Source organism: Mytilus trossulus, chromosome 1 (assembly GCF_036588685.1).
Source record: "Mytilus trossulus isolate FHL-02 chromosome 1, PNRI_Mtr1.1.1.hap1, whole genome shotgun sequence".
NCBI lineage: Eukaryota > Metazoa > Mollusca > Bivalvia > Mytilida > Mytilidae > Mytilus > Mytilus trossulus.
The window spans coordinates 70,698,712-70,726,429 of NC_086373.1; the positions used below are offsets into that span (position 1 = coordinate 70,698,712).

General features: G+C 30.8%; 1 protein-coding gene across 5 annotated transcripts in view; it reads left to right on the forward strand.

The window, feature by feature from the left end:
• The window catches only part of LOC134683475 (guanine nucleotide exchange factor subunit RIC1-like), a 42,877-nt gene extending 25,973 nt beyond the window's left edge, over nt 1–16,904 (forward strand). For all 5 annotated transcript variants that reach the window (XM_063542792.1, XM_063542797.1, XM_063542809.1 and 2 more), the window contains 18 exons: nt 1,217–1,382; nt 2,766–2,873; nt 3,412–3,542; nt 3,852–3,980; nt 4,456–4,552; nt 5,389–5,513; nt 7,624–7,670; nt 8,157–8,281; nt 8,795–8,937; nt 9,283–9,369; nt 10,148–10,232; nt 10,577–10,832; nt 11,131–11,304; nt 12,019–12,137; nt 12,524–12,700; nt 13,085–13,256; nt 13,528–13,716; nt 14,327–16,904. In XM_063542792.1, the coding sequence (XP_063398862.1) occupies nt 1,217–1,382; nt 2,766–2,873; nt 3,412–3,542; nt 3,852–3,980; nt 4,456–4,552; nt 5,389–5,513; nt 7,624–7,670; nt 8,157–8,281; nt 8,795–8,937; nt 9,283–9,369; nt 10,148–10,232; nt 10,577–10,832; nt 11,131–11,304; nt 12,019–12,137; nt 12,524–12,700; nt 13,085–13,256; nt 13,528–13,716; nt 14,327–14,558 (2,562 nt within the window). In that variant the 3' untranslated portion in view covers nt 14,559–16,904. The remainder of the gene's footprint in view (nt 1–1,216; nt 1,383–2,765; nt 2,874–3,411; nt 3,543–3,851; nt 3,981–4,455; nt 4,553–5,388; nt 5,514–7,623; nt 7,671–8,156; nt 8,282–8,794; nt 8,938–9,282; nt 9,370–10,147; nt 10,233–10,576; nt 10,833–11,130; nt 11,305–12,018; nt 12,138–12,523; nt 12,701–13,084; nt 13,257–13,527; nt 13,717–14,326) is intronic.
• Nucleotides 16,905–27,718: the final 10,814 nt, after the last annotated feature.

Consider the following 27,718-nt stretch of genomic DNA (forward strand, 5'->3'; position numbering starts at 1 on the left):
GTTCTTTGATATGCCAAATCTAACTGTGTATGTAGATTCTTCATTTTTGGTCCCGTTTTCAAATTGGACTACATTAAGGTCCAAAGAGTCCAAAATTAAACTAGTTTGATTTTAACAAAAATTAAATTCTTGGGCCTCTTTGATATGCTGAATCTAAACATGTACTTAGATTTTTTATTATGGGCCCAGTTTTCAAGTTGGTCCAAATCAGGATCTAAAATTATTATATTAAGTATTGATTATAGCAAGTCTTTTCAATTGCACAGTATTGTGCAATGGCAAGAAATATCTAATTTCACAATATTGTGAAATAGCAAATTTTTTTTTAATTAGAGTTATCTTTCTTTGTCCAAAATAGTAAGCAAGAAATATCTTATTGCAAGAATTTTTTTTAATTGGAGTTATCTTTCTTTGTCCAGAATCAACTTAAATCTTTGTTATATACAATATACAATGTATATTAACTTTTTACTACCAACTGATAAATTTAAATAATCTTTACCATTCAGTGATAACAAGCAGTTTTTTTACATTTTATTTACAGTTTATTTTATGATGTATTTAAATGAGTAGTTATTGTTGCAAACTTCATTAGAATATTTTAATTGAGATTAGTTTTGGAATAAGGGAAAGGGGGATGTGATTAAAAAATTGGGTTCAATTTTTCTCATTTGAAATTTCATAAATAAAAAGAAAATTTCTTCCAACATTATTTTGAGAGGATTAATATTGAACAGCATAGTGAATTGCTCTAAAAGAAAACAAAAATTTTAAGTTCATTAGAACACATTCGTTCTGTGTCAGAAACCTATGCTGTGTCAACTATTTAATCACAATCCAAATTTAGAGCTGAATCCAGCTTGAATGTTGTGTCCATACTTGCCCCAACCGTTCAGGGTTCAACCTCTGCGGTCGTATAAAGCTACGCCCTGCGAAGCATCTGGTAAATTTTGGCAAAACACCAAGAAGAAAGAACACAGTAAAACTACAAAGACATCTAGAGTTCAACATTTCATACACAAGTTTCCATACCATATTGGAGTCTGAAACAAATCAACAGTTTTACTCTAGAAAATAAAAAGATAAAACAATCAAAAGTTTTTTGTTAGTTTAAGAGTTATTCACATATGTTTTTTCTTCATTTTACACTTAAGGTGCTATCCATGAGGTTGTAAATTAGATAATACATTTTCTATGTTTTTTCTTCATTTTCCAGATAAGGTGCTATCCACGAGGTTGTAAATTAGACAATACATTTTCCATGTCAGTGAAAGTGCCGTCACAGATTTTATTACTAAATATATTCAGGGATATACTCATTGTTTTCTGCATAGACTCTCATATAATGTTATTTAATTTGGAGAGAAAGAATACTCAGTCTAGTAAGTATAGTGTAGTTGTTTTAGTCACGTCTTGACAGAGTCAAAAATATTTTCTTATGTAAGGTGTCTGGCAGCAGTGACAACAATTTGTTAAAATTAGTGTTTTCTACTTTATCCAAATTCAAAAGAGATAAAATGTGATTCATGATCATCAGTGATTTTGTTAATTATCTTCAATTTTGCAAATTTTAAGGTGGGTGTCTTTTGCCATCTTGGATTGATAAAAACGGAGAACCTAAGAGCCAGATTTTCTATCAAATTAGCGAAATTTGATGCAGGAATGCAGATATTTAATGTGAATTTTCAATTAAAAGCACCAATTTATAAGAATATAACTTAAAGTGTAGATTATTTTTGGTTGTTGTTAAATGTTTTTAAATTGGCATTTTAAGGGGAGGTAACTCTAAAACAGGGCATTTTCTGAAGGAATCTACATTGAATTTTCCTATTTTGTATTATAGCGTGAAATAACGTATGGTGATCCTACCTTTCCTTTTGATATTCTCAAAGCATTATATGAAAGCTATCTTTTCCTAATTAAAAAGCAAATTTTGTCATTATCACATCCATTATCAGTTTCTAAAATGAATCAACTGCTTGAAAGTAAATGGGTTTGTTTTGATATTTTACAATTCTATTATTTTGTTTAGTTTCTAATCACAAAATGCTGTATAATCCATACAAAATGTGTCATTTTGTCACAACCTGTAGCTTGAGAAAATACACGCTGACCTATCACTTTTATTATATTTTTGAACATATATCAATAGATACTACGTTTTGGCAAAGTATGAACAAATTCTATCATTTTTGTCCAGCCTTCGACTTGAGTCGAAAAAGCGAGACTAAGCAATCCTACATTCTGTCGGCGGTGGCGGTGGCAGCAGTGTCCACAAATATTCACTCTGTGGTTAAAGTTTTTGAAAATTTAATAACTTTTTTAAACTATACTGGATTTCTACCACACCTGGACAGAAGCTTGTTTTTGATCATAAGATAGTATCCAGAAGTAAATTTTGTAAAAATAAAACTAAAAGGCCAAGTGAGCTTTTCTCATCACTTGGCGTCCGTCGTCCGCCGTCTGTTGCCGTGGTCTGTCGTCCGTCGTTGACTTTTACAAAAATCTTCTCCTCTGAAACTACTGGGCCAAATTTTACCAAACTTTGCCACAATCATCATTGATGTATCTAGTTTTAAAATTGTGTTTTGTGTTTTAACTTCTTCATCTTCTCACATGACAAGGTTAAAGGCTACCTGCTTTAGCATCAAGATCTGTCTGCATACTTTTAAGTTGTCTTCAACTGAAAATGATTATCTAAAGGTAATTTATAGTTAAAATTGTTAGTGATTAAAATAAAATCTTTATCTTTTGATTAATTGTAGATCCGGCATTAGATATCAACAAAAGACAGGAAGTCTCATTGAACAATTACGTACCACATCCTGTCTGTGTCACAGGGTTGGCACTCTCTTCCCTCAAAACAGAGTATGGTAAGTCTGATTAACAATTACGTACCACATCCTGTCTGTGTCACAGGGTTGGCACTTTCTTCCCTCAAAACAGAGTATGGTAAGTCTGATTTCTCAATAACATGTATTTCTATACTCTATAGGATAAAATAATTGTTGCTATATATAAAAAAAAAAATGGAAGGAACACTGGTACTAAAGTGGTTCATAAAATAAGCTGAAAGTTTTAAAAAGCTATGTTTATTTACTAGATTAATAAAAGATTGTTAGGATGATTTTTTTTCTTTTCTTTTTAGTATCAATATTATAGATGGAAAATTAATAGGAAAGTCAGAAAAAGGAATAAAAAACAACCATGTATTCATATTAAATGTGACAGAGGTGTTTGTGACCTTATTACCATTATGGTTTTCTACTTGTAGTACAAACTAATTAAAAAGCTAATTTTGTCATTATCCCATCCATCATCAGTTTCTCACATGAATCAACTGCTTGAAAGTAAATGGGTTTGTATTGGTATTTTAAGAAGCAGCACACAATAACAGATTTTCTCTTGCAGGTGCTAAGAATCAGCATATTGCCAAAGAAGCTGAAAGTTTATTGTTAAATGTTGCTGGTAAATTGTTAATGTTTCCACGTGATAATACTGGTCCTCAAATCAAAGAAAACAACCTACCAAAAAATAAACCAGTAAGTTAACACAGTTGTTATAGTTATAGTTATAGTTATATCCTTATATTCATCATTAGCAGTCTCATTTTGTTTGAAGTTTGTACGTTTTAAAAAGTATGTGAACATGTGTCAGATCTTATTTTTTAATCCTTGGAATCTTATCTTATCTAATAAGGCTTATAAGATGAACATACCCATTGGACACATGGTTTAACAGTGATAAGTGGTATAATTTAGTTTACTTCTTGTCTTTGATAAATGGTCATATTTCTAAAATAAAACTAGATATGTTATTGTCATCAGAATGATTTGCTTATTTTTAAACAGTTGCCATTTTGCCCACCAGCAATGGTTGCCACAAATGTTGAAAACATGTGGACATCATCGAGAGTCAATGTAGAAAAGGCTCAGTTAATGGAAGCTTTATGGTTAAGTTGTGGTGCACAAGGAATGAAGGTGAGTCTAGAGTCAATGTAGAAAAGGCTCAGTTAATGGAAGCTTTATGTGGTGCACAAGGAATGAAGGTGAGTAGATGAAATAAACTGTTTTTGTCAGATCTTTAAGGTGAGGAATTCTAAAACCTTTTTTCTATCAATTTCATAACAAATAAGGGAAAAAAATCTTACAATTTCTTTTTGTATCATTTAATGGTAAAAAAGCGAGACGAGTATGCTGTTTCAGGCGTCGTTGCTATTTAAATTTCAACATTTGCATTATCGAATTTACAGAAAAAGCAAGACAAACCTCTGTGATAACAGTTATTTACTTTTGATGTAACTTAAAGGAAAAAAGAAGTCACACTTTACATTAAATTGGTTCGCCGCGATATAGCCTTTTTGTGCTAATGCGGCGTAAAGCAACCAACAATCAATCAATCTTTAAATTGGTTTGACTGTCTGCATATTTATTCTGTTTTATTTTCTTGTTGTAGGTTTGGTTGCCTCTATACCCAAGAGATGAATCAAAAAACCATAACTTCATGTCTAAGAGAATTATGCTTCCATTTAGAGTAGATATACATCCCCTAGGTAAGTTTTACTGTTACAACTTGATAGAAGCAACTAAAAAACACAAAAAATATTGTTGTTTCATTATTCTTTGTTGGATAACAATTTTGTGGGAACAGGGGAACCACAAATTTTAACGTATAACTAAATTACTAATTTCTTAATTAACAAATATTTTAAGTGATGATAAGATCAAGAAATGTTATGACAAAAGTCACTCTAAATAGCTTTTGTATGCTTGGGCTATGTAAAGCAAACACCAACTAATCAATCTTATGACAAGTATTTCAGTGTAACCTGCCTAATTTGACACATGAGTATTCAAACATCCTGCTTGAAACAACACATTTTCATGGTCCCAAAACATGCTAATCATTTAAAAAAAAAAAAATTCCAACACCGTTCTTAGCCCAACATTTATTTCTGGTCCCCACAGTGTATAGGATAAGACAGGTTACAATGTATATTTATTTATATTTTGCTGTAATTACTTTCTTTACAAAAAGTAAGTTTACAATTTGTGTTTTTTATGCCCCACCTAGGGCATTATGTTTTCCGTCTGTGCGTACGTCTGTCTGTCTGTCTGGTTAAAGTTTTGGTCAGATAATTTTTGATGAAGTTGAAGTCCAATCTACTTGAAACTTAGTTCACATTTTCCTAATGATATGATCTTTCTAATTTAAATGTCGAATTAAAGTTTTGACCTCAAATTTTATAGTTCACTGAACATTGAAAAGGATAGCATGAGTGGGCATCCATGTACTATAGACACATTCTTGTGGCTGTATTATATTCAGATAACTTGTGTTGTTTTGAGCTGTTTAATTTAATGCAAGTATTTATGTATGTTTTTTTAGCTGTGTTATTTGAAGATGCTGTGATACTTGGTGCTGCTACAGATGCTGTGACATACAACTACAAGTCACCTGGAGAACCAGGACATGCTATGCATAATCTACCTTTCTCCACAATTGAACGAACTGTAAATATTCAGATATTACCATAATCTACCTGAAGCTTTTATGTTGTTATAAATATAAATCAAACTTAAATAGTAGCCTTTATGTACATCCTTTATACCTTTTTCCGATCATTCTGATAGTTAGTCTTGGAAAAAAAATCTCTTCTTTTCATGCTTTTTATACATTTCTCGATTTGTGTGAGAAAAATATTAATCATCTCTAGAGAAATCTTTGTATTCTGCAAATAATTGGTTAAAATTCAATTATTACATCAATTTTCTTGGTTTCTTCTAATTTCCTTTTGTAACGTCATGAGGTCAGAGTACAAAGTTATCGTCCTTTGATTTTCATTGTCTACTAATAGAGTCCTTAGTGTGGACACTGTGTTACTTGCCATTTTTAGCTCACCTGGCATAGCCATGTGAGCTTATGCCATCACTTCCGTCGTCGTCTGTCGTCGTCGTCTGTCGTCGTAAACTATTTCAAGAATCTTCTCCTCTGAAACTACTAGGCCAAATACTTCCAAACTTTAACTGAATGTTCCTTAGGGTATCTAGTTTATAAATTGTATCCGAAGTTTTGATCTATCAACAAACATGGTCGCCATTGCTAAAAATAGAACATAGGGGTCAAATGCAGTTTTTGGCTTATATCTCAAAAACTAAAGCATTTAGAGCAAATCTGACGGGGTAAAAATGTTCATTAGGTCAAGATCTATCAGCCCTGACATTTTCAGATGAATCAAACAACCCATTGTTGGGTTGCTGCCACTTAATTGGTAATTTTAAGGAAATTTTGCAGTTTTTGGTCATTATCTTGAATATTATTATAGATAGAGATAAACTTAAGGGGTTATTGTCCTTTAATGACAATTTTTCACAATTTGTTCATCATATTTGCTAACTTTAAAAAATCTTCTCCTCTAAAACTACTCAGCCAAATTCAACCAAACTTCAACTGAATTATCAGTAGGGTGTATAAAATAAAGTTTGTGTTTTATTTTCTATTTCATCAAAAAACATGGCCTTCATGGCTAAAAATAGAACACAGGTTAAAATGCAGTTTTTGGCTTATATCTCAAAAACTCCAGCATTTAGAGCAAATAAGACAAGAAGTTAAAGTATTTAGTAGGTCAAGGTCTACCTGTCCTGAAATTTTCAGCCAAATCGGGTAACTGGTTTTGCAGGTTTAATGCCCCTGAATTGATGATTTTAAAGAAATTTTGCAGTTTTTGGTTATTGTCTTGAATATTATTATAGATACAGATAAACTGTTAATAGCTAAAATGTAACTCAAAGTATGATCTACAAATAAGTCAATTTGACCAAAATTGTCAATTGACCCCTTAAGGAGTTATTGCCCTTTAAAGACTTTTTTCACAATTTGTTCATCATGTTGACTTACTTAAAAATCATTTCCTTTGAAACTGCTGTATCAATTTCAGCCAAACTTAGGCTAAATAAGTTTCAGAGTATCTAGTATAAATTTTATATTTTATTTCCTTGTATGTCAAGAAACATAGCTCCTATGGCTAAAATAGAACATAGGAGAAAATGATTTTTTTTTTGCTTTTGAAGAAAATAGGACGATTCAAAGAACATTTAAATAAGTTGAAAAGCCAAAATAATCATTGATGTGAGATTTAACCAAAAAAATTAAGGTGAGCGATTCAGGCTCTTGAGAGCCTCTTGTTTTTATACCCCTTCCAAATGTATTGTTTAATGTTTTATGCCTTAAATAGCAAGAAGGGGGATGAAATGACACTGTAAAAAAATTTGGTTCATGAAATTTTAAGTAAAGTAGTGAATTGGTCCAGCTGAAAAAGCCTGTCAAAAGATTTCAAGACCCTCTTAGCATAAAATCGTTTATAATTTGAGTTAGAGCCGATGTAGTTTTCTATAATTTTGATATGATTTGTCCCAAAAGTAGTAATACACATTGTAAAAATTATTTTCCTTTATTGTCTAAAGGAAATGCACTACAAATTAACTGTGTACTCAGACCATAATTAAAAGCGACCATGCCTGATTACATCACATATAAATACATTCTCTAAATTTTCTAGTTGAAAATATATATTATATTCAAAAACAAAATGTTTAAAGGAACTGTGATATTTATCTATTTCAGAGTCAGATTTATTTACATCACATATTAAGACAGTTGTTACGAAGAAAGTAAGTTTTAGTGTTTCTTAATTTTCAATATTATTGTTACAAATTCTGCAAACTAAATGGAAAAAGGACAGTACGGTGAGTGCCACATTCATCTCCGTTTACACCCTAACACCAATTAGCTCCAGGATTTCTGTTATCGATTTACAGTTTTGGAATTTGAAAGTAAATATTTGATTCATAAAGCAACGCCAAACTGTTTCTGAATCCTTTGTCCCATCAATATTAAATATCCCACATATGCTTTCAAAAATCTGTTAGTAAGGCCTTTGGTGATGCTTTCAGTACATGTATTACTTATCCTGAATATTTGTTGACAAATGGAGAAAAAAATCATGTTGGCGAAGTCTAATTGCATCTTTTCCTCAAAAATATGTTGTTATGTTTGATAATTTAATTGCAAAAAGCATTATAACTTTGTAAAATATTTAGTTTTTTTTATCGTCAAATTGTTTTCCTTTCATTGTAAAGATTTCCTTTCTATTTCAGTCTTGGTGTAAATGCATTAGACATAGCCAGATGTTGTACAGAGCTTCCTTATTTTCCTCACGTATTAGAGCTATTGTTACATGAAGTGCTAGAGGCAGAGGCTACATCCAAAGAACCAATACCTGGTAGGTACAAGCTAAATATGATAATGTTGTATAGTACAAGCTAAACCAATATTTATGGTGATATTATTCATACTTTATCAGCATTTGGAAACCATAATTTTTTGTAAAACAATAAATGTAAATGCAAAAGTAAGTAATTATTGAATTGTATATAAAAGAACTGGAATATAAAAATAAACACAAGGACATTTAGAGATGGTCGTCAACATTAGGCAGTGTCTAATTTATATCATTTCTAGTCAAAACAAGTTGAGAAGAGAGATAATGATACTGAGACCCCAAAACAAACAAAAAACACAAAGTAATAGAAGACAAATAATTTTACAAAAAAATCATAGTTTTCAAATGAAATTTTTTAGAAGAGTATTTCATTTTAAATCTATTCATTCATTTTATGTTTAAATATTGTACATTTGTGTAAATATTTTAATGAAGTATCTTTTCACAGCTAAATGTTTACCTGCAAATAGTAAGACAGATGATCATTAAAACTCAATTTTGTGTATTTTACAGATCCATTACTGCCACGTGTAGTAGCATTTATACAAGAGTTCCCAGAATATCTACAAACAGTTGTACATTGTGCCAGGAAGACAGAAGTGGCATTATGGCCTTATCTTTTCTCCACAGTTGGTAATCCAAAAGATCTGTTTGAAGTATGTTGGCTAATATCATATTTTTCATCACTCATTTTATGTAACAGAACTGCATACATAATCTTACTTGTCCAAAGGGCTTATGTGAGTGCTTCAGTTAATCACATCTATTGTCATATTTTGAAGAAATTGGCAATAATCATCTCAGAGTGTTGGTTTTCAAAATTGTATCAGATAACCCTCTTTACAATTAACTTAGGGGAGATAATCCTTTGAACTATTTAGTTAGGGGGGATAATCGTGAGAATATTAAGCTTGAGGATAATACTTTATTTATAACCAAATGTTTATCCTTATAAAACTTTCGTGTGTACTATGTATAATTGAAATATTTTATAATTGCAGGTATGCTTAGTAGATAACCAGTTAGAGACTGCAGCTTCTTATCTTATAATATTACAAAACTTAGAAAGACCAATTATAAGTAAACAGGTAAGTTCATTTCAAATACTTGACACATTCATGAATTTTACACAGAACACAAAATACACAAATTCTTTTTTGCAATGTTAGAAAATCACAAATATATTCCATCATTGTAAATCATTTAAAGGAAAAGTGATTACAGTCTTAAGAATTGACAAAAATTTAGGCATTGTGCTTAAGATGCAATCAGTTTTAAATTTCTGGTCTGAAATTAAAGAGAAAGGATGTTTTCTATTTTGTAATCATACTTTGCTTTGCATTCCTGACTCTTTTAGTCATCAGAATTTAGTTCAGTTGAATTTCTTTTTATTTTGGTTGAATGTAAAATTATTTTCTGCATTGGGTAAAAGTTTTATTGAATTATAGCTGTATTAAACATTTAGATTGTTAGCATTTATCACATTTGAATATAAAAAGATGTACCATAAATCTCAGACAATAAGTTCATATTTTTTTCTTGTAAAGTTGGCAGCCACCTATAATATAATTTGATTTATATAAGAAAAAGTTCAGGTTTATAGAAACTATTCTTACCATCCAATTCCAACAATTGACTGTCTGTTTTCATTATTTTTCAAAAGACAACATGCATGTGTGCATAGGTTCTATTATATCAGTTGTCAATTTGAGAGTTCATATAAATGGAGCACAGCAGTTGAGTAGTGTTAAACACCATTAAAATGAAATAATAATATGACTCAGCCTACTAATAATACATTCACCTATATGCTTACTGCTAATTCATAATTTGTAAATATATTTAAAGATGCTTTTACCTTTTTAGCATGCCACACTATTACTGGATTCTTCATTAGAAAATGGTAAATGGGAGCTGGCAAGAGATATAATTAGATTCCTTAAAGCTATAGGTAAGGTAGAACATATGTTGTACTGGTATTTGTATACAACTCTAGTGCACTTTAATTAAGATATGTGTACTACTTATGATCCATAATTTACTGTTTGAAATAAATGGGAGTAGAAAATTTGATGATCATGATTGTCATATTAAAATGCACTAATGCTGCACATTTTGAGTTCAATAAAAATTTTAAAAAGTGGTTTCTTTAAAATGTATGTAATTTTACTAAATGAATACTCTATATACATTTTAAACAATCAATCCTGTATAAGTTAGTGTAAATCTTAGATTTCATAAAAAGAAAATTTGTGCATCTTTATATGATTATGGTTTTATGTATGTGTATTTCAGATCCAGCTGAAGTTGAGTCCTACCAGCTATCTAGTTCTTTAAGTCGTGTCAACAGTGGCTCATCCTACCCCTCAAGTTATTCTAGTCCACCAATCACACCTCCCGATACAGATGGCTTTAGCTTTAGTAGTGTCAGTAATGTCAGTAATTTGAATAGAGTTCGAAGTTCAAGTGTGACAGGATCTGAAGTACAGAATGTTCCTAAAGGCAAAGAAAAACTGAAACATACCAAATCAGATAATCCATTGTTCAGAAGGTAGGAAATTAGTGATTATATAGATCAGTAGAATAAGTGCTAATTTGGAGGGGAATAGGAACAACCAACATACTTATGTTGAGTAATTTGGAAAGCACCAAATGGACTAACAATCATAAATGACCAACAGCTCATGTCCAAAAAAATAGAAAGTGGTTTTGATAATTGTAAAATTCTAATTTCTGTTGTAAAACATTCATGTCAAATTAATTTCCTGAAAGTACATAAGTAAGATTTGGTTTACTAAAAAAGTCAGTATAGGATATATAAACACCAGTTTCCTGTTTTCTTTTTACAGTATACGACAGTCATCTAAAAACAAAGAGGAACAACCATCAGATCAGATGTTTATAGATGCTTTATTGTGTAGACATGCTCGAAAACTTTTAGAAGAAAATAGATTGAGAGATTTAGGATTCTTTGCTGGTAATGTGGAGGGCTTTCATTTTGTTACGTGGCTGAAACAGGAAAGGTAAGTTAGTTATAAGTCAGTGCAAATTGTCTTATTGTGAACATAAACTCTTTTGTTGTCCATAATGTTTATATATTTCTAAAGAGAAATAAAGCCATGATTATTTTTGGAACCTCATTTGGTCTCCAATATCTTGCATTAATTGAATTACAAAACATTGAACAAGAGCACAACTTAATATGTTTAGTACTAAAGATATAGGTATATGTGTTTATTTTCTATATTTAATTAATTGATTTACAGAATAAAATAAGTACTGTAAATTCAGAAATTATTGCGAGGTTTTTATAATTGCGAATAATGCGACTGAGTTGTAAACGCAATAATTAAAACTTGCATTTTGTAATATTTTAACTGAATTAAGCATGATTTTTTTCAAAATCGTAAAAATTAAAATCGCATTCAAGTGTAAAATGACAAAATCGCAATAATAAATGCACGCAATAATTTCTGAATTTACAGTATAATGTCATTGTGATGCAATTCATGTCATGATCTCAACAGAAATACAACTATTTTAATTCTTCATTTAATTATTTCAATACCTACCAGTTAGTTAAACAGTGCCAGCTATAAAAAATAAGTTGAAACTTAGCAGGTTTTAAAAAAAAATATCACATGTTGTGTTTTGGTTTTAATGATGTTCAGCTTGCAGTAATGACTTTTATGATTTTTCATTACCATGATATCAAAGTTTTGAAATTTCCATTTTAGATTAAAAGGTGGAAAAGTTGAAGACTTTGTCACAGCTTTACGAGATCTACATCATCAGTTTCAGTGGCCATTACCTGTATTATCATATGCTCAGTTTCAACAAATGAAGTTTAAGAATTGTAAGCTGAAATTTTTGTCTTTATGTTTTTAATAAATAGTGTGCAGTTTTATTGTATGTAGAAAACATATATTGAGAACATTAACTTTGTATCAAATAAATTAAAATTCTGATCTTTTACTTCAATTTGTAATTTTAATGTAAATATTTACTTAGTAAAATTTGCTACCTAGATTACCTAATAAAAAAAATTGAAATAAAATAGAAATTTATATGAACCAATATGTCATTTAGATTGGAATAACACTGTGCTTTGTACATTTTGTATCAAAATTGTTTGATATTCTCTTCTAATGTTAATAAAAGCATTCTGATAAAAATATTTTACTATATTATAAGAGTTGTGATGAAATAGAAAATGGAATGATATTTTTTTCTACATTTCAGTTTCCACGTCTAGTTTAGGATCTTTGTCACTATTAGATGATGATATATTAGACTCCACAAAGACAATGGAAAATGAACAAACTTCACATCCAGGCAGGTTAAAATCTCAAATGAGTGATCCTAACATGTCACAATCACTCACTGATGATATATTCCTCAAGCCACAGGTGTCTAGAAGTAAGTCTTTAAGTTTTATTATTCTACATACAGTTGTATACAACTTTGATAAATATGCACACAAGAGAAAATCTTAAAATAGGTTTTATTTTATTCCTTATAATAACATTACAATAATAACTTCGTATGTTAAAATTTCATTCAAAAATGTTAAATGTTTACTGCAGATGGTATTGTGATATTCAAATGTAAATCTTTTTTGTTAATTTTAATCCAAATTTTACATTAACTGCGACTTTGGATAATAATACATTAAAAAAATTATATACACTGACCAAAAAAAACTTATTTTAAATCAATTGTTGACTTTTTGTTTACTGTGTGGTTTTGGATGCATTGAACCTCCTAATTAGTATTTTTGAATAAATTGTGAATTTTTTTCAGCTGAAGAAAGTAGTTTAGCCACCATGGAAATATCAGATAACAGTTCATTGTTAGGAGAATTTGATTACATGATAGAAAACAGCTCACAATCAGAATCTCTTTCTCCTGAATTAGAACTTTTGTCACAAGAAATAGCTAACAAAGGACCACATCAGTCTGAGCTGGAACTCAGGTAAGAATAATGTTCTGCAACTTCATTAGTTTGAATGTAATAGAGCACTGAAACCTTTCAAGAATACAGTGCCATTTAAAACAATATCAATGAGACAACACTCAATCATAAAAAAGTCTGATGCCAATAATAAAATGAGTTGCAGAATTAAAAGTACAGAAATTAAATCAGTAATGTAGTATGTCTAAAAAAAATGGAAATATTTTTATCCATCATTAGAAAGATATTTTCTAGGATTTATTCTATTTATATGGTAACTTTAACATTTCAGATATTTGCTACAGATCATGTTAGAAGCAGGTTGTTTGGAATGGGGTTTGTTAGTATCTATTGTGATAAGAGATGCTTTAGCTGTTGTCCGGACAGTAAATACGGCCAGTATGACGGACACACCATTAGAAATAGTAGGAAGAATGAGAGAGGGACTTTCATATCTAGAGTTGTGGTCAGATACAGAATGGTAAGAGTATTATCTTAGTTGTTTTTATACAATTTTAAAGAGTGTCTGGACTTATTTCAATTTTATATGATTAATCTTCCTATTCTTTCTAACTTAAATGAATATCTATATATGATTATTCATTTTTTCAATGTAAAATTTTCTGTTTCATTTCATAAATTTCTTCATTCCTAGCAGAGCTTCAGTGGTCTCGTGTTATTGTTCTCACATCAAGTATGGAAGAGGTATGGGTCAAACCAAGGACTTCCAAATTATTTTATTCTGTTTTCTTATAAGCACAGTACAATTAGGTGTAAGATAAAAGGCAAGTCAGCTTGGAGTTAGAATAATATGTCCAGTAGGGTGAAATATCTTCCTTCCAACTTTTTGTTTGGCTTAGAATTAGGCAAGGTTACTATTCTTACTACATTCACATGTTCTCAGCCTGAATATGTACTTAATTTGTCAGCGGACATTTATTAAAAACAAAACAAGTTATCTATCTTACATTCCTAATAATGTTGCAAATTATCAAGAAAGTAGTTTATATTGTATGAAGTAAATTATTTACTTTAGATTGTAGTTATCTAATAATTTGTTTCCTAATTGAGATATTTTCTCTTTTTTGCAGTGTTGGATACAAGCCATTTTTTCATGCCATTAGAGGACAAATTCAAGTGTTAACAAAACTAGTAGAACAAACTCCACCGACATTACATCTTGAACCGATTGATCCGTCACCGATAAGTGAGGAACAGTTGTCACCAGTACCACAGGAAATACGGACGTTAGACAAAGATTCACCAGAAAAGGACTTGGAGAAAACAAAGGAAGATAAACCTAGTGAATGTGCCGTATCATAGTTATTTGTTATTGTTTTAAATGTATATTGTTTATGTGGTTTATGGACCAGAATAAGTGCATTCTTCCATGACAATAAGTCAAATGTGATATTAAGTGAGAAAGTTCCAAGTTAATACATTTATATTGTTATTATGCCTTTTGTTTTTTTTCTAAATCTACATTTATCTTAAAGTTGCATACATGGTATTAAATTTGTTGTTGAAATATTCTCATAATGGAAGATAAATGCTCATGCATTTAAAAACTGTGATAAGGACAATTCAGTGACTCTAGTAATGTATATGTATGTGATAAGATAAAGTGTAATCAAATGGAGCTGCATGAATAGGATTTCATATTAAAAGTTATTTTGAGAATGTGAAAATACCTACAATAGACAATAGAGATTTGTTTATCACAGAACTTATCTATTCACACAACTTGTAGTATTGACCATTTGCATGACAAATAAATAAGATGAATAATTTCTCTGGTGAAAATTCATCAAATATACCAAGCTTTATCCAGATTCTAGAGGTGAGCTTCATCTGTATATGAGACTCATCTGTGGTGGTCTAAACTGGGTAATGTTACTATAATGGGGAATTTGAATTTAAGCTTTTATGTGCAGGATAATTATTTCTGTAGACAAAAGGTTGTAAATTAATAGTTTTTAACTGAAAAAAAAAATATAAGGAAATCTTCATCTCAATGTGTTGAGAGAAAATATGATTTATAAGAGGAAGTTTTAGAACTCAAAATAAAGTGTTGTGTTCATACAATCTTCAACCATTTACATGAAGAAATGTAGTCATTATGTGCTTTATTAACTTGGAACTTTCACACATTTTTAAGGCTTTCAATGGATTCTGTATAAATAATGAAAATAAATATATTGTATTGGTTTTATTGTCATTTTAATATGTGTAAAATTATATTTAAGATGAAACCTTTAGAAAAGGGTAATGGTATTGTTAACATGTGCCAAATAGGAGTTTTAACACTTGATAAAAGTCACAATTTTATATATTATGAATATTTTCAGCTATTACATAAATGTTTTTTTAACTAAACCAAAAGATACTTGTACTAAAGAATTATAATCAATCAAATTACAAATGTACTTGAGATATTTTTCTTTTGTAAGATTCCGGTTTTCATTTTTAGAATTTTCCCATCTTGATATCAATACTAAATAGAATCAATTGAACATGACACTAAAATTGCTCATTATGATAATTCAGGTAAAGGAGTAAATGGACCAGATATAGCCAGTCTTACATTTATTTATGAGGGATCTATACAGTACAAATTGTGTACATGGATGTTTTGTATTCAGCTACAGTATTAAACTTGCCCTTTGTACTATCTACTAATTATGCCCCACCTATGAAAGTAGAGGGGCATTATGTTTTCTGGTCTGTGCCTCCGTTCGTTCGTTCGTCTGTGAGTCCGTTCGTCCCGCTTCAGGTTAAAGTTTTTGGTCGAGGTAGTTTTTGAGGAAGTTGAAGTCCAATCAATTTGAAACTTAGTACACATGTTCCCCATGATATGATCTTTCTAATTTTAATGCCAAATTATAGTTTTGACTCCAATTACATGGTCCACTGAACATAGAAAATGATAGTGCAAAGTTCAGGTTAAAGTTTTTGGTCAAGGTAGATTTTGATGAAGTTAAAGTTACATCAACTTGAAACTTAGTACACATGTTCCCTATGACATGAAATTTCTAATTTTAATTCCAAATTAAAGTTCTGTCCCCAATTTTCACAGTCCACTGAACACAGAAAATGATAGTGTGAGTGGGGCATCCGTGTACTATGGACACATTCTTGTTTTAAGTTACAACATTTATTTCATTAATTTTTAATTAAGAAATAGTCCAGAATACATAAACAAATATTAATTTGCAAGCCAATAGTACATTTGTGATGTTTTTGAACTTATTCTTACAAAATAGAACCAAATTGACAGCTAAAAGCACAATATTATTTCTATAGTTTGCCCTTATAAATGTTTTATACAAAAAAATCATATTTCATTTTTAAGTGTAAATCAGTTAAATATCAATTAGGTCACCATAGCCTATATTTTATGCTTGAAATTTGAGTGAAATATTTATCTTAGTTGCTGTACATGCATTCATTATTAGAACCATTAGTTTGCCATATAAATTTTCTAGTTATCTGGTGTTTTTAAGAAGGCATTATGTTTGTAATATTATTTATTTATCTATCCATTTACTCATTTCTTTTACCTTACTGTAGGGAAGGAAAATCAACAAAGCATTGTCAACTTTGTATATATTTTGCCAAAATGTAATTTCTACACGTATTGTGCTGTTCTCAATAAAATTATAAAATCTATATGTTTCTGAGCTGGTTTTCAAGCTACAGATTGTGCAAAATTTTATATTATATTGGATTACCGTAACATGATAAAATACAAATATTTATGACTTGAAAAAAAAGATAAATGATAAAACAAAATGCTTTCAAAAATTAAATTTGGTCAAAGGACTGTGTTCTATTATCTTTCAAAAGAAACAAAATTAATTTACAGTGCCTTCCATTTTACAACATGAAATCTTTGAATAGAAAAACTTAAGTATTTGAGAAGTAAAATATAACTATAAGAATCATATAAACTTCTTAAATTTTTATCAAATGTCACTTTTGTCCAACAAAATCTGCCAATTTCATTTGTTATCTATGTTTTTCAGTCATAAAACTTTAGTCAGTAGTCAAAGAACAAAAATAATGCTTCAAATATCAAATCAAGTTTTCTGTTTGATTGATTTCTGACTGAGTATGATAAGTGTATTCCAAAATAATATGACTAACATTTGCAATCTGAAATGATGGCATTGGCATTTAGCAAAGATTACCTTATAGTATATTTTATCTATCTCTTTCTCATTAAATGATATTAACCTATGTTCAGTATTACAAAACTAGGAGTGAGAATGGTTGAAATCTCACCACTTCGTAACAAGAAAAACCGAAAAGTGTAAAATCTAGTTTGCACAAATTTTAATGGAAAGGTAAAAATCTCATTTTTAAGGTTAGTAGTAGGGAAGGTAGGAGGTGTTCTCATCCCATATTCCTGAGAAAATAAATGTCAAATCCCCAATTCCCGTAAAAAGTCCTCACCTCCACCTCTCAGTTATAAGTTTCCACCATGTTACGTTGACACTCCCAAGTTTGGAACCATATTTGAAAATTTGAAACCACTGAAACAAACTGCTTACATAATCCAAATGCATCCTCAGAATGGTTTTTGGTGGTCTAAACAACTATCATGGCACAAAAACACCATAAATAAAAAAAATCAGTTTCTGCAAAATAAATTACAACAACATTTTACACAATATGAAAGACATTCCCCACCAAATCAAAATAGTGATTATTATCGTAAATTGATGTCCATAAATGCACTGGGAAATGATCGATGCACGCAAACCTTCAAATTTATTCATGTAAACCTCAAATGTATTTACAGCAAGGATTTTACCTCAGGTTTTCAACATTTTAATTTACTGAAAGAACACTGCAGACTATTCAAAATTATTTTATAACCATACCCATTATAGCTTTATGATCAGTCATAGGGTAATCGATAATTTCATTACATTGCATTTACAATGAAAAGTTTATCCTTCTGTCAGATAAATGTGTTTATTGATAGATTATGTATGTGTTTCTGTAAAATAATTGTACATATCAAAATATATTCAGATTTCATTAAAATGAAATTTGCAGGTGTTTGTCTTATGCTTATGAAATATTAACAATTTTTACAATTTTTGATGAGATGCAGGGTTCAATGGAACCTTTATGAAATTTAAGAATCACAACTGCCTGTAGCAATGAACAAACATGTAATGATACCAATCTTGACTTCATATGTTCTGAATAATTCAATAGAAACAGTTATATCTAAAATTGAGAATGGTAATGGGGAATGTGTCAAAGAGACAAAAACGCAATCAAAGAGTAGAAAACAGCACAAGGCCACAAATGGGTCTTTAACACAGTGAGAAGATCTCACACCCTGAGGTTGGCTGAATATCGGAATACAAACTCAATCCTGTCAACATTCTCACTTGTAAATTATCAAAATCTGACACAGAACTTGTATGAAATAAAAGATAAATCAGAAAATTATTTAATCTTAGCATAACTCATCTTTCTTTTTGACAAAACATATGAAGTTTGGTATAACTAGTTAATAGGAGAAAATTCTCATTTAATCTAACAAGTGCAGAAATGCCTGCAAGAGCTTTTGCTATTTTTCATTTTGAGCAAACCTATAACTTTTACAAAAATTTTTGTATGAACTACTTAGCCAACTGGAACTGAACTTGGTCACACTCATCCTTAAGGTATGTAGTATTTAAAATATGTTCAATCCTAATGCCTTACAACAAAAAAGGTGACCAAGGATAACAGTAGAACATAGAGCTTTAATGTGAGTAAGAGCTGATATCTTTTAAATATTAAAAAACTAAATCTGGCAGAAAACAGGATTTATAATATCAAGATCTATCATTTATTTTTACCTTGAAGGAGTTATTTCTCTTTAATGATGATGGTCATCTGTATGTGTTCTTGCTATTATTAACTTTAAACCACATTTTGCAAATTACAAAAATGATGAGTAAGTAGACTCCTCAAAGGAGTTATTATCATTAACTGACAAATTTGTATCACTTTAGCTGTATTCTTTATAACAATAACCGATAAAGAGAAATATTAGAAAGCAAGACAAGGATTGCTGAAAACACTAGTCTATTCAGATAGGAGTTGTTGGCAATTTAATGACAATAATTTTCCAAACTTGCAATTTTGTACAAAACTATGGTATATTTAATGGAGAGATACTTGAAACAGAAAAATAAGATCTACTGGTACAAAGAAATATGAACAAAACCATTTACCTGCTCCTTAATACAGGTGTTTATGCCTTTCAATGTTGAGTTTTTACTCATTATTGTCAGTATGGCATTACATGGGATCTAAAATCTTTATAAAGTATAGAGAAAGGCAATATTGACACTTAAGTCACCATGACCAAATTTATGAGTTGTCTCCCCATAGGTGTTATTGCCGATGATAGTTATTACTATGAGGATTTTGACACATTTTAATAGTTTTTACCTAAACCTTGAAATCTATTATAGAATGACTGAAACTGAATAGAAATGGTAGATGTTTGCCATATAGTTTTCTATTCAAAACAAATAGTTATTAGATTTTAAGCAAAAAAGTCAGGCTAAAAGAATTTTCAAAGTTGCAGTAGTTCCTATTGAATTTATATCAAAGGGAGATCAATGATATGTACTTGTAATGCAAGCACAACTTAAATTGTCTCCCTTTGATATGTTTTCAGTTTTAATATTCACTTAAAAAACGAATCAATTTCATTTTTTTTTTATTTAGAACACTTTTAAACCATAATGTATAACCAAAGAAAAATGCTTATATCAAACTTTTCTCAACTGTCATATTGATAGAAGTTTTTCGTATCAAAAAGTCACACTTTTGAAGTGAATTAGTTTTCCTAATAATAAGCTGAGCAACTCTTCCAGAGTCTGCTCATGTAAAACGGAAATGCATTCCTATAATGACATGGTAACAATAGTTTTTATTAAGAGCACTTTCTTCATACTAAAAAATGGGCTTAAATTTTTCCTCTGTTGATCTGTCAACTTCGAAAAGTATTTTTGCACATTGATATTGTAAAATAGCAAAACCTTTCTAATGGCAAAATCTTTCTAAGTAAGAAAATTTAATTTAATATTCTGACTTTAAAAGCACAGAGACTTGAATTCTGCATGTTAAATTTGATATATGTTTTTGAGTATGCCATGCTTTCTAAAAGGTACAAGAGCATTTACGTCGAGTTTGGATGAGGAGTTTTTGTTTAGCCAAACAAGATGAATGATTTATACACAAGCACACATACCCAGGTACTATCTATGCTAACTTAGTGTAGAAAGTTCTTGACATATCTGAAAACATCTTAACACTAAGTTCCAAGTTGGAACAAGAATTTCTTTCTTAACATGTGGAGCATTGGCATGCCTTAAAATATGCTTCAATCCAAAGTTTTTATTTTTAATTTCATGTATCCATTCCCAATTCAGAATTTTAACAGTCAGATGAGATGTTTAAATAATAATCGATTTTTCAAAAGTAGACAATAAAATAATTAGACATTTAATATAATTTTGAGTTTATGAACAAAACGAAAATTGGAGTATAGTGTAAATAACTTTAAAGAACCTTTTTATTGCAAAAAGATAAACGTTTGTAAGGAGGCTTTTGATATCATATTAAATTGGTTTATTTTCTTGCTGAACACCACTGGAAAATACAATACTTTCTGAATGTCCTCTGTAACCGTAAGATTGAAGGTATTTGATACAGTTTCAGCAGTTTAACCCCTGACATGTAAAGTATTCAACTTAGTGGAAACAGAATAGCCAATGATTACGACCAAAATGACAACAACGCCACTGCGGCCTGAGACAATGGCGATAATGATGATGGCGACGATGAGATCATAATGATGACGATAATGATGATGGCGATGATGAGATCATAATGATGACTACGATGAGATGACGATAATGATGATGGTGACGATGAGATGGCGATAATGATGATTGCGACGATGAGATGACGATGGTGACGATGAGAATAATAGCGATGAGGAAGGAATAGGACAATGATGAAGATGTGATTTTCACATACAATTATTTATTTGTATTTTACGACTTTAACTTCGCAGAAAACAATTCTTCTAAGATAATATTATGACACAAATCATTTTTGGTTATATACATCAGAGCTCAGACTACTATAACACATAGTAGTCTCAGATCAGAGACATGTCTCTGTCGGTTAACATGTATTCTCGACATTTTTTATAGTGAATAAAAAGCTATGATGAAACCTTGTTCAAACCTTTAGACATTGGACTTGAAAATAAGCTATATAGTAACGTTCCACGGAATTTATAAACAAATAATTGAAAACCAAAATAAAACTATAATCAGTTAAATTTAAAACAGATTGTTTGTCCTTACAATAAAACTATCGGCGTCACGAATATTAGTGACAAATATTTTATTTGCAACAAATTAAATTAAACATGTACTATGCAGTTTCTGTAGGCATAAAAACACATTCCTTTCTTGTATTGTGGAATTCCTACTTTTAAACCAGCTTAAATGAATTCCTGTTATCTTTGGACATGACGGAAGTTGTTACCGAGGGGATTTCAAAGCTAGTGTCCTGCGTTTTTATGATAACTTGAATGATGAGATTTACAGGAATGGCATATTTTTTATATGTCATTTTTTTTCACAGTCCATTAAGAGTTTGGTAAGATTTAGAAGTTTACTGAACATTTATTTTAACTTGATGTCTCGACTTGGATTTTTTTATAAGTACAAATACACAACGAACAGGAAGCAGAGACATATAATATATTATACTAGTATATATTTCTCTGCAGGAAATGACAAAACAATAAATGCATTTATGTGAAGCGATTTATGTTTAAGAATTTAACTATAGAGACATAGATACGTAAATGTGTTTATGGCTTAACTGAACTTGAAAATTGCATTTGTTGTTTAGATCTGGTTAGATGAATCAGTAGCGTGTGTATTTGACGACCCATCGTTCCATCGAAATAGGTGTTTCAAATGTAATTACAATGATAGTAACTTTTGAAAATAAACTGCATGTACTTAAGAAAAAATATATATTTTACTTTATGTTTTAGTACTGGAAGTTCATGAATGTTGACAATTCCGTAAATGTGTTTTCAAGTTCAATGGCATCAACGAAAGGGCACTGCATGCATGCTTTCTCTACTCTTCCTCTGTGTGGAACACAGGCACTTTTCTCAGAAATTTTTTTCCAATATAAAAAATTTAAGAATGGAAATGGGGAATGTATCAAAGAGAAAACAACCCGACCATAGAAAAAACAACAACAGAAGGTCACCAACAGGTTTTCAATGTAACGAGAAATTCCCGCACCCGGAGGCGTCCTTCAGCTGGCCCCTAAACAAATATATACTACTCCAGTGATAATGAACGCCATACTAATTTCCAAATTGTACACAAGAAACTAAAATTAAATTAATACAAGACTAACAAAGACCAGAGGCTCCTGACTTAGGACAGGCGCAAAAATGCGGCGGGGTTAAACATGTTTATGAGATCTCAACCCTCCCCCTATACCTCTAGCCAATGTAGAAAAGTAAACGCATAACAATACGTACATTTAAAATTCAATTTAAGAGAAGTCCGAGTCTGATGTCAGAAGATGTAACCAAAGAAAATAAACAAAATAACAATTATACATAAATAACAACAGACTACTAGCAGTTAACTGACATGCCAGCTCCAGACTTCAATTAAACTGATTGAAAGATTATGATTTCATCATATGAATATCAGGCACAATCGTTCTCGTTGGGGGTTTAGTATCATACCATCATAACATATATGAGAAGAACATAACCCGTGTCATGCCAACAACTGTTTTTGAATAAATGTGTTTAGTTCCGATGCAAAGACCCTATAAGTGAATCAATATTAACGCCAAAATATGCACTCTTTAATGACCTGACAACAGTATCGTAACTATATCCCTTCTTAATAAGTCTATTTAAGGGTGTTGTTAGTTTCTGCGGTGAATACTGACATTTTTGTGCTTTTTAAAGAATATTTCCATAAAAAATTGGATGTGAAATACCTAAACGTATAAGAAGTCTGCATGTTGAGCTATATGTACGAATGATGTCCTTATACCGATGATAAAATTTAGTAAATGTTTTTACTAGTATGTGATATCGAAAACCCTGGTGTAATAATTTTTCAGTTATATATAAATTTCTCTCGTTAAAATCTAAAACATTGTTAAATACACGAGCGAATCGTACAAGTTGAGATATATAAACACCGTAAGATGGTGACAAGGGAACGTCACCATCTAAAAATTGATAATTAACGATAGCAAATAAAAAATTATCTCTTTTATCATAAATTTTAGTATTAAGCTTTCCGTTAGTGATATTAGATATCAAGATCGAGGAAAGGGCAGTGGTCATTGTTAGTATTAGCTTTATTTAAAGTAAATTCAACAGGATAAATTTCTTTAGTATACATACTGAAGTCGTCATTATTGAGAGCCAACATGTCATCCAAATATCTAAAAGTATTATTAAATTTGTTTATCAGATGTTGTTTCGATGGGTCTTTGCTGATTTTTGTCATAAATTGTAACTCACAGCAATACAAAAACAGGTCCGCAATAAGTGGTGCACAGTTAGTCCCCATTGGAATTCCGATAACCTGGCGATATACAGAATCTCCAAAGCCAACAAAAATGTTTTCTAGTAAAAATTCAAGGGCATATATAGTATCAAAACCTGTCCAATTGACATAGTTTTTTGTTTATTGCTACTAAAAAATGACCTAAAAGAGTTTGCACATATATATTCACATTCTGACTTTTTAAATGCCCAATTAATTAGGTGGGTGAATTTTTCTTAATGAGAATGTGAGGCAATGTGGTATACAGGGTAGAAACATCAAAACTTTGAACAGATTCAAAATCACCAATAAAAGCATGTGCAATTTGTCAAGTACTTCCAACGAGTTCTTGACACTCCAAAAGTAATTAATTCCACTATTTTCGAAAGCCTTATTTGAACAATTTATGATCAGGTTTTTTATTGTACCAAGTGTACTGGTAAGAAGAATAGACAATTTAGTTGTGGAACAATGGCTTGAAGACAAAATAAATCTATATTTGTAAGGTATTTTGTGGAGCTTCGGAAGCCAATACATATAGTTGGGACTTTCATTGTATTTGGTTCTGCTTGTAAAGCGGAAGCTAAAAGTGTATGTTTGTTACAGATGTCGTTTTCTGAAAATGGAGTCAGTTGGAATGTTGGTGAATTGGTCATTTCTTTTTTTCAGAACCTCAATGTGAAATTTTCGTCAAACAATAATAATATTATTAGCAGCTTTATCGGCCGGGACAAATCAAATTCTTTGGCTAGTTCTTTTAGTTTATGTTTGATACGAGAAATAGGTTTATTGTGGTTCTTGTTAATAATAAAATGTTCTTTAAAATGTTGAATACATATATCAACATGGATTGTTCATTACTGAATTGAAAAAAAGAGTCCAAAGATTTTTTGTCAGCTTTTTCCTGTTTTATCCATTTCAAACAGTAAGTACGGAGTGAGTCGTGGATGATATTACGACACTCACTCCAATAAATAACTGAAGGAGGACGATATTTAGGTCCTTTACTGAGGAATGATTTTAACTCTCGGTCTTGAACGATGTTAAGATCTCCTGTTATAACATGGGAAATGGGTCCATAAATGTATGCGGAATTAATACAATTACATGAAGTAGGTGTATTTTCACTGATATTAACATCTTTACACAATTGGTTATAATTGACCACAACTTGAATTTTCGAGTAGATTTCTTGGTAATATAACAAATAAGAGGGAGTTCAGTATTGTCAAAATATCCAGGAATTTGTTCTTTAACAGAATGGTCGTTAAATATACAGGCAATATCTACAAAAGCAAAACCTTTATTGATATACCGGTACTTTATTTTAATAAAATGTTTTTTATGATCTTCAGGACGATCAATATGAAATTGTGTTGCAATCCTCCAAAATTTTATTTAACCTATTAACCGGTAATGAACAGAGCTTTGTTAACAGATAATGTCTGCCGTTGTTTTTTGAAATATAAATTAAGTCCGAAATATTGGTATGATTGGTCCGAAATTTTCTTTGATTGCGATTTTTTCTAAGACCGTGAGAACGGTTTTTACGAACAGGTTAATTCAATTATTTTCCGTGATCGTACAAACTTTGAATGAGATTCACCAGGCTGCTTATTTACTACTTCTTAAGGTTGAACTGATAAACATTTAATAGGATGATTGTGCTTCTTAAGGTGTTGATAAATGATACTTTTGAATTTATTGGGTCTTTTAAAACGATACAGATGTTCGTGAGTGCGTTTATATAAATATCGTCCAGTTTCACCTACGTACCAGGGGCGGATCCAGCCATTTTAAAAGGGGGGGTTCCTAACCCAGGACAAAGGGGGGGGGGGGGTTCCAATTACATGTCCCCATCCAAATACATTGATCGTAAAAAAAAGGGGGGATTCCAACCCCGGCCCCCCCCCCCCCCCCTCTGGATCCGCGCCTGAGTACTGAATACCACATCCCGGTTTGTTTCATGTGAGTAAATAAATAATACTGTTTGTTTTTCAAGTTATATCAGTTTCAAAATTCAAAGAAAATGTGCGACCATTTAAAGTGGACCTTACCGTATTTTTGGTGGAGAGACGGGGACATGTAGTAAGTCATTTTTTGGCATGACACTTATCGATAGAAGGGTAACCACGATTTTTTATTGTTAAAAATGTTAGCGATGGTAGTATTTTTAGATAACCGATTTTGAAGATTGAGACGTGTAGATACCCTTTGAACGAGTTTAGTATTTAATATTTTTCCATTTCTAAGCTTCATATTTGTTTTTTGTTTGTGAAATATATTACAAAGGAGCAAAGACTGGCGTCCAGAATATGAACCAGCATACACTGAATTTAGTTATGTAAAAAAGATAAATCTGTTCGGCTAAAAATGTCAAACGCTATTCGTATTAATTACCCGGAAAAGATAGGGTATATAAGGGTAGCGACTGACGGCTGACTAAATAGTAGAATGGGGCTGAATATTTAAATACTACTTTTTGATAACTATTCCTAAAGTAATGAACTAGAGAGAACCTCGCTCGGACACACACTCCATAATCTAGTATATCATAAGAGCATAAACCTGAAGCACGAGACACTCTACTGTCTCCACACAGCACTAACGACAAACTCTGTAAAAATGAAATTGAGAATGGAAACGGGTCGTAATCTCAGATTGCCACAATGACAGTTTTCCGAATTTTTGTTACAAGTTCGTCTGTGTACCTTTTGATATTACACTGACCAGAATCAAAAGGGGATTGAGATGCAATTAATTGAAGTTGCAACAAGTTCGTGTTACTGTCACTAGTCAGGAACTTCATTGGTGATAGTAATCCATTACTCAGTAGTTATGTCTCAATACATTTGTCACTTAGGATAATGGTGCTGAAGATAAGATATTTGCTAATAGGCAGAAACGAAGGCATTTTGGAGCTACAGACAAATGCATGTACAATATTATATGACTTGGAATACTGTAGAGAAATGACAACCGTATGTTAACTTGTCCTCTATAGAATTCTATTGCGGCCGCCATAATGCCAATATTTGTATTTGTCGTTGGAGTGTTCAACGGTCTATTTGACATACGCCACAATCTTTTATATTCATTTAAATGCCACTAAATACTAGTAGTCAATCTGATTATAGTTCAAATCTATTGTATCTCGCTATATTGTCAAGAATTAGCTGTAAGCATATAGCATATTCAAAGATGTACTTTTCGATTAGATTTATTAAAAAAAAAATATTGATGGATGGGATCAATGGGTTTCCTATTGTCATCTCCTTTTATTCATTTGAGATGGTCAATAAAAATTCATTATTATGTGTTGATACCCATATCTTTACCAAATATGTCACCTTGGTCAGTTTACAATGGCCAGAGACATATAGATATAGGAAGATGTGGTGTGATCGAGTGCCAATGAGACAACTCAATAGCAGAGGGGACGTGTTCTGTTGTAAAATAAATGAAAATTTTGTCAGTAAGTTTCTATACTAGCGGTTAGTATAGAAAATCCCTGAGTTTTGTATAAGGTAGTTTTGAATAGCTGATATATATAATACATACATGAAAAATGTGAAATAATTGAACTGAGCAGGAACATATTCATTGACGTTAATACTGAGAAAACTAACGGCCTAATTTATATAGCAAAAGATCACAAAACAATCAAGTTAAGAAAACCAAATATGATCAAATGTGCCAGACAAGAACCCTAGTCCTATAATATACAATGCCTTTGTATTATATATTCACAATTTAACGTTTTCATGATGATATTTTCATTTTTTATTTTTTGTCTCGGGTGGCACATTGATAGTAAAAAGAAAATATCAGAACAGCAAATGG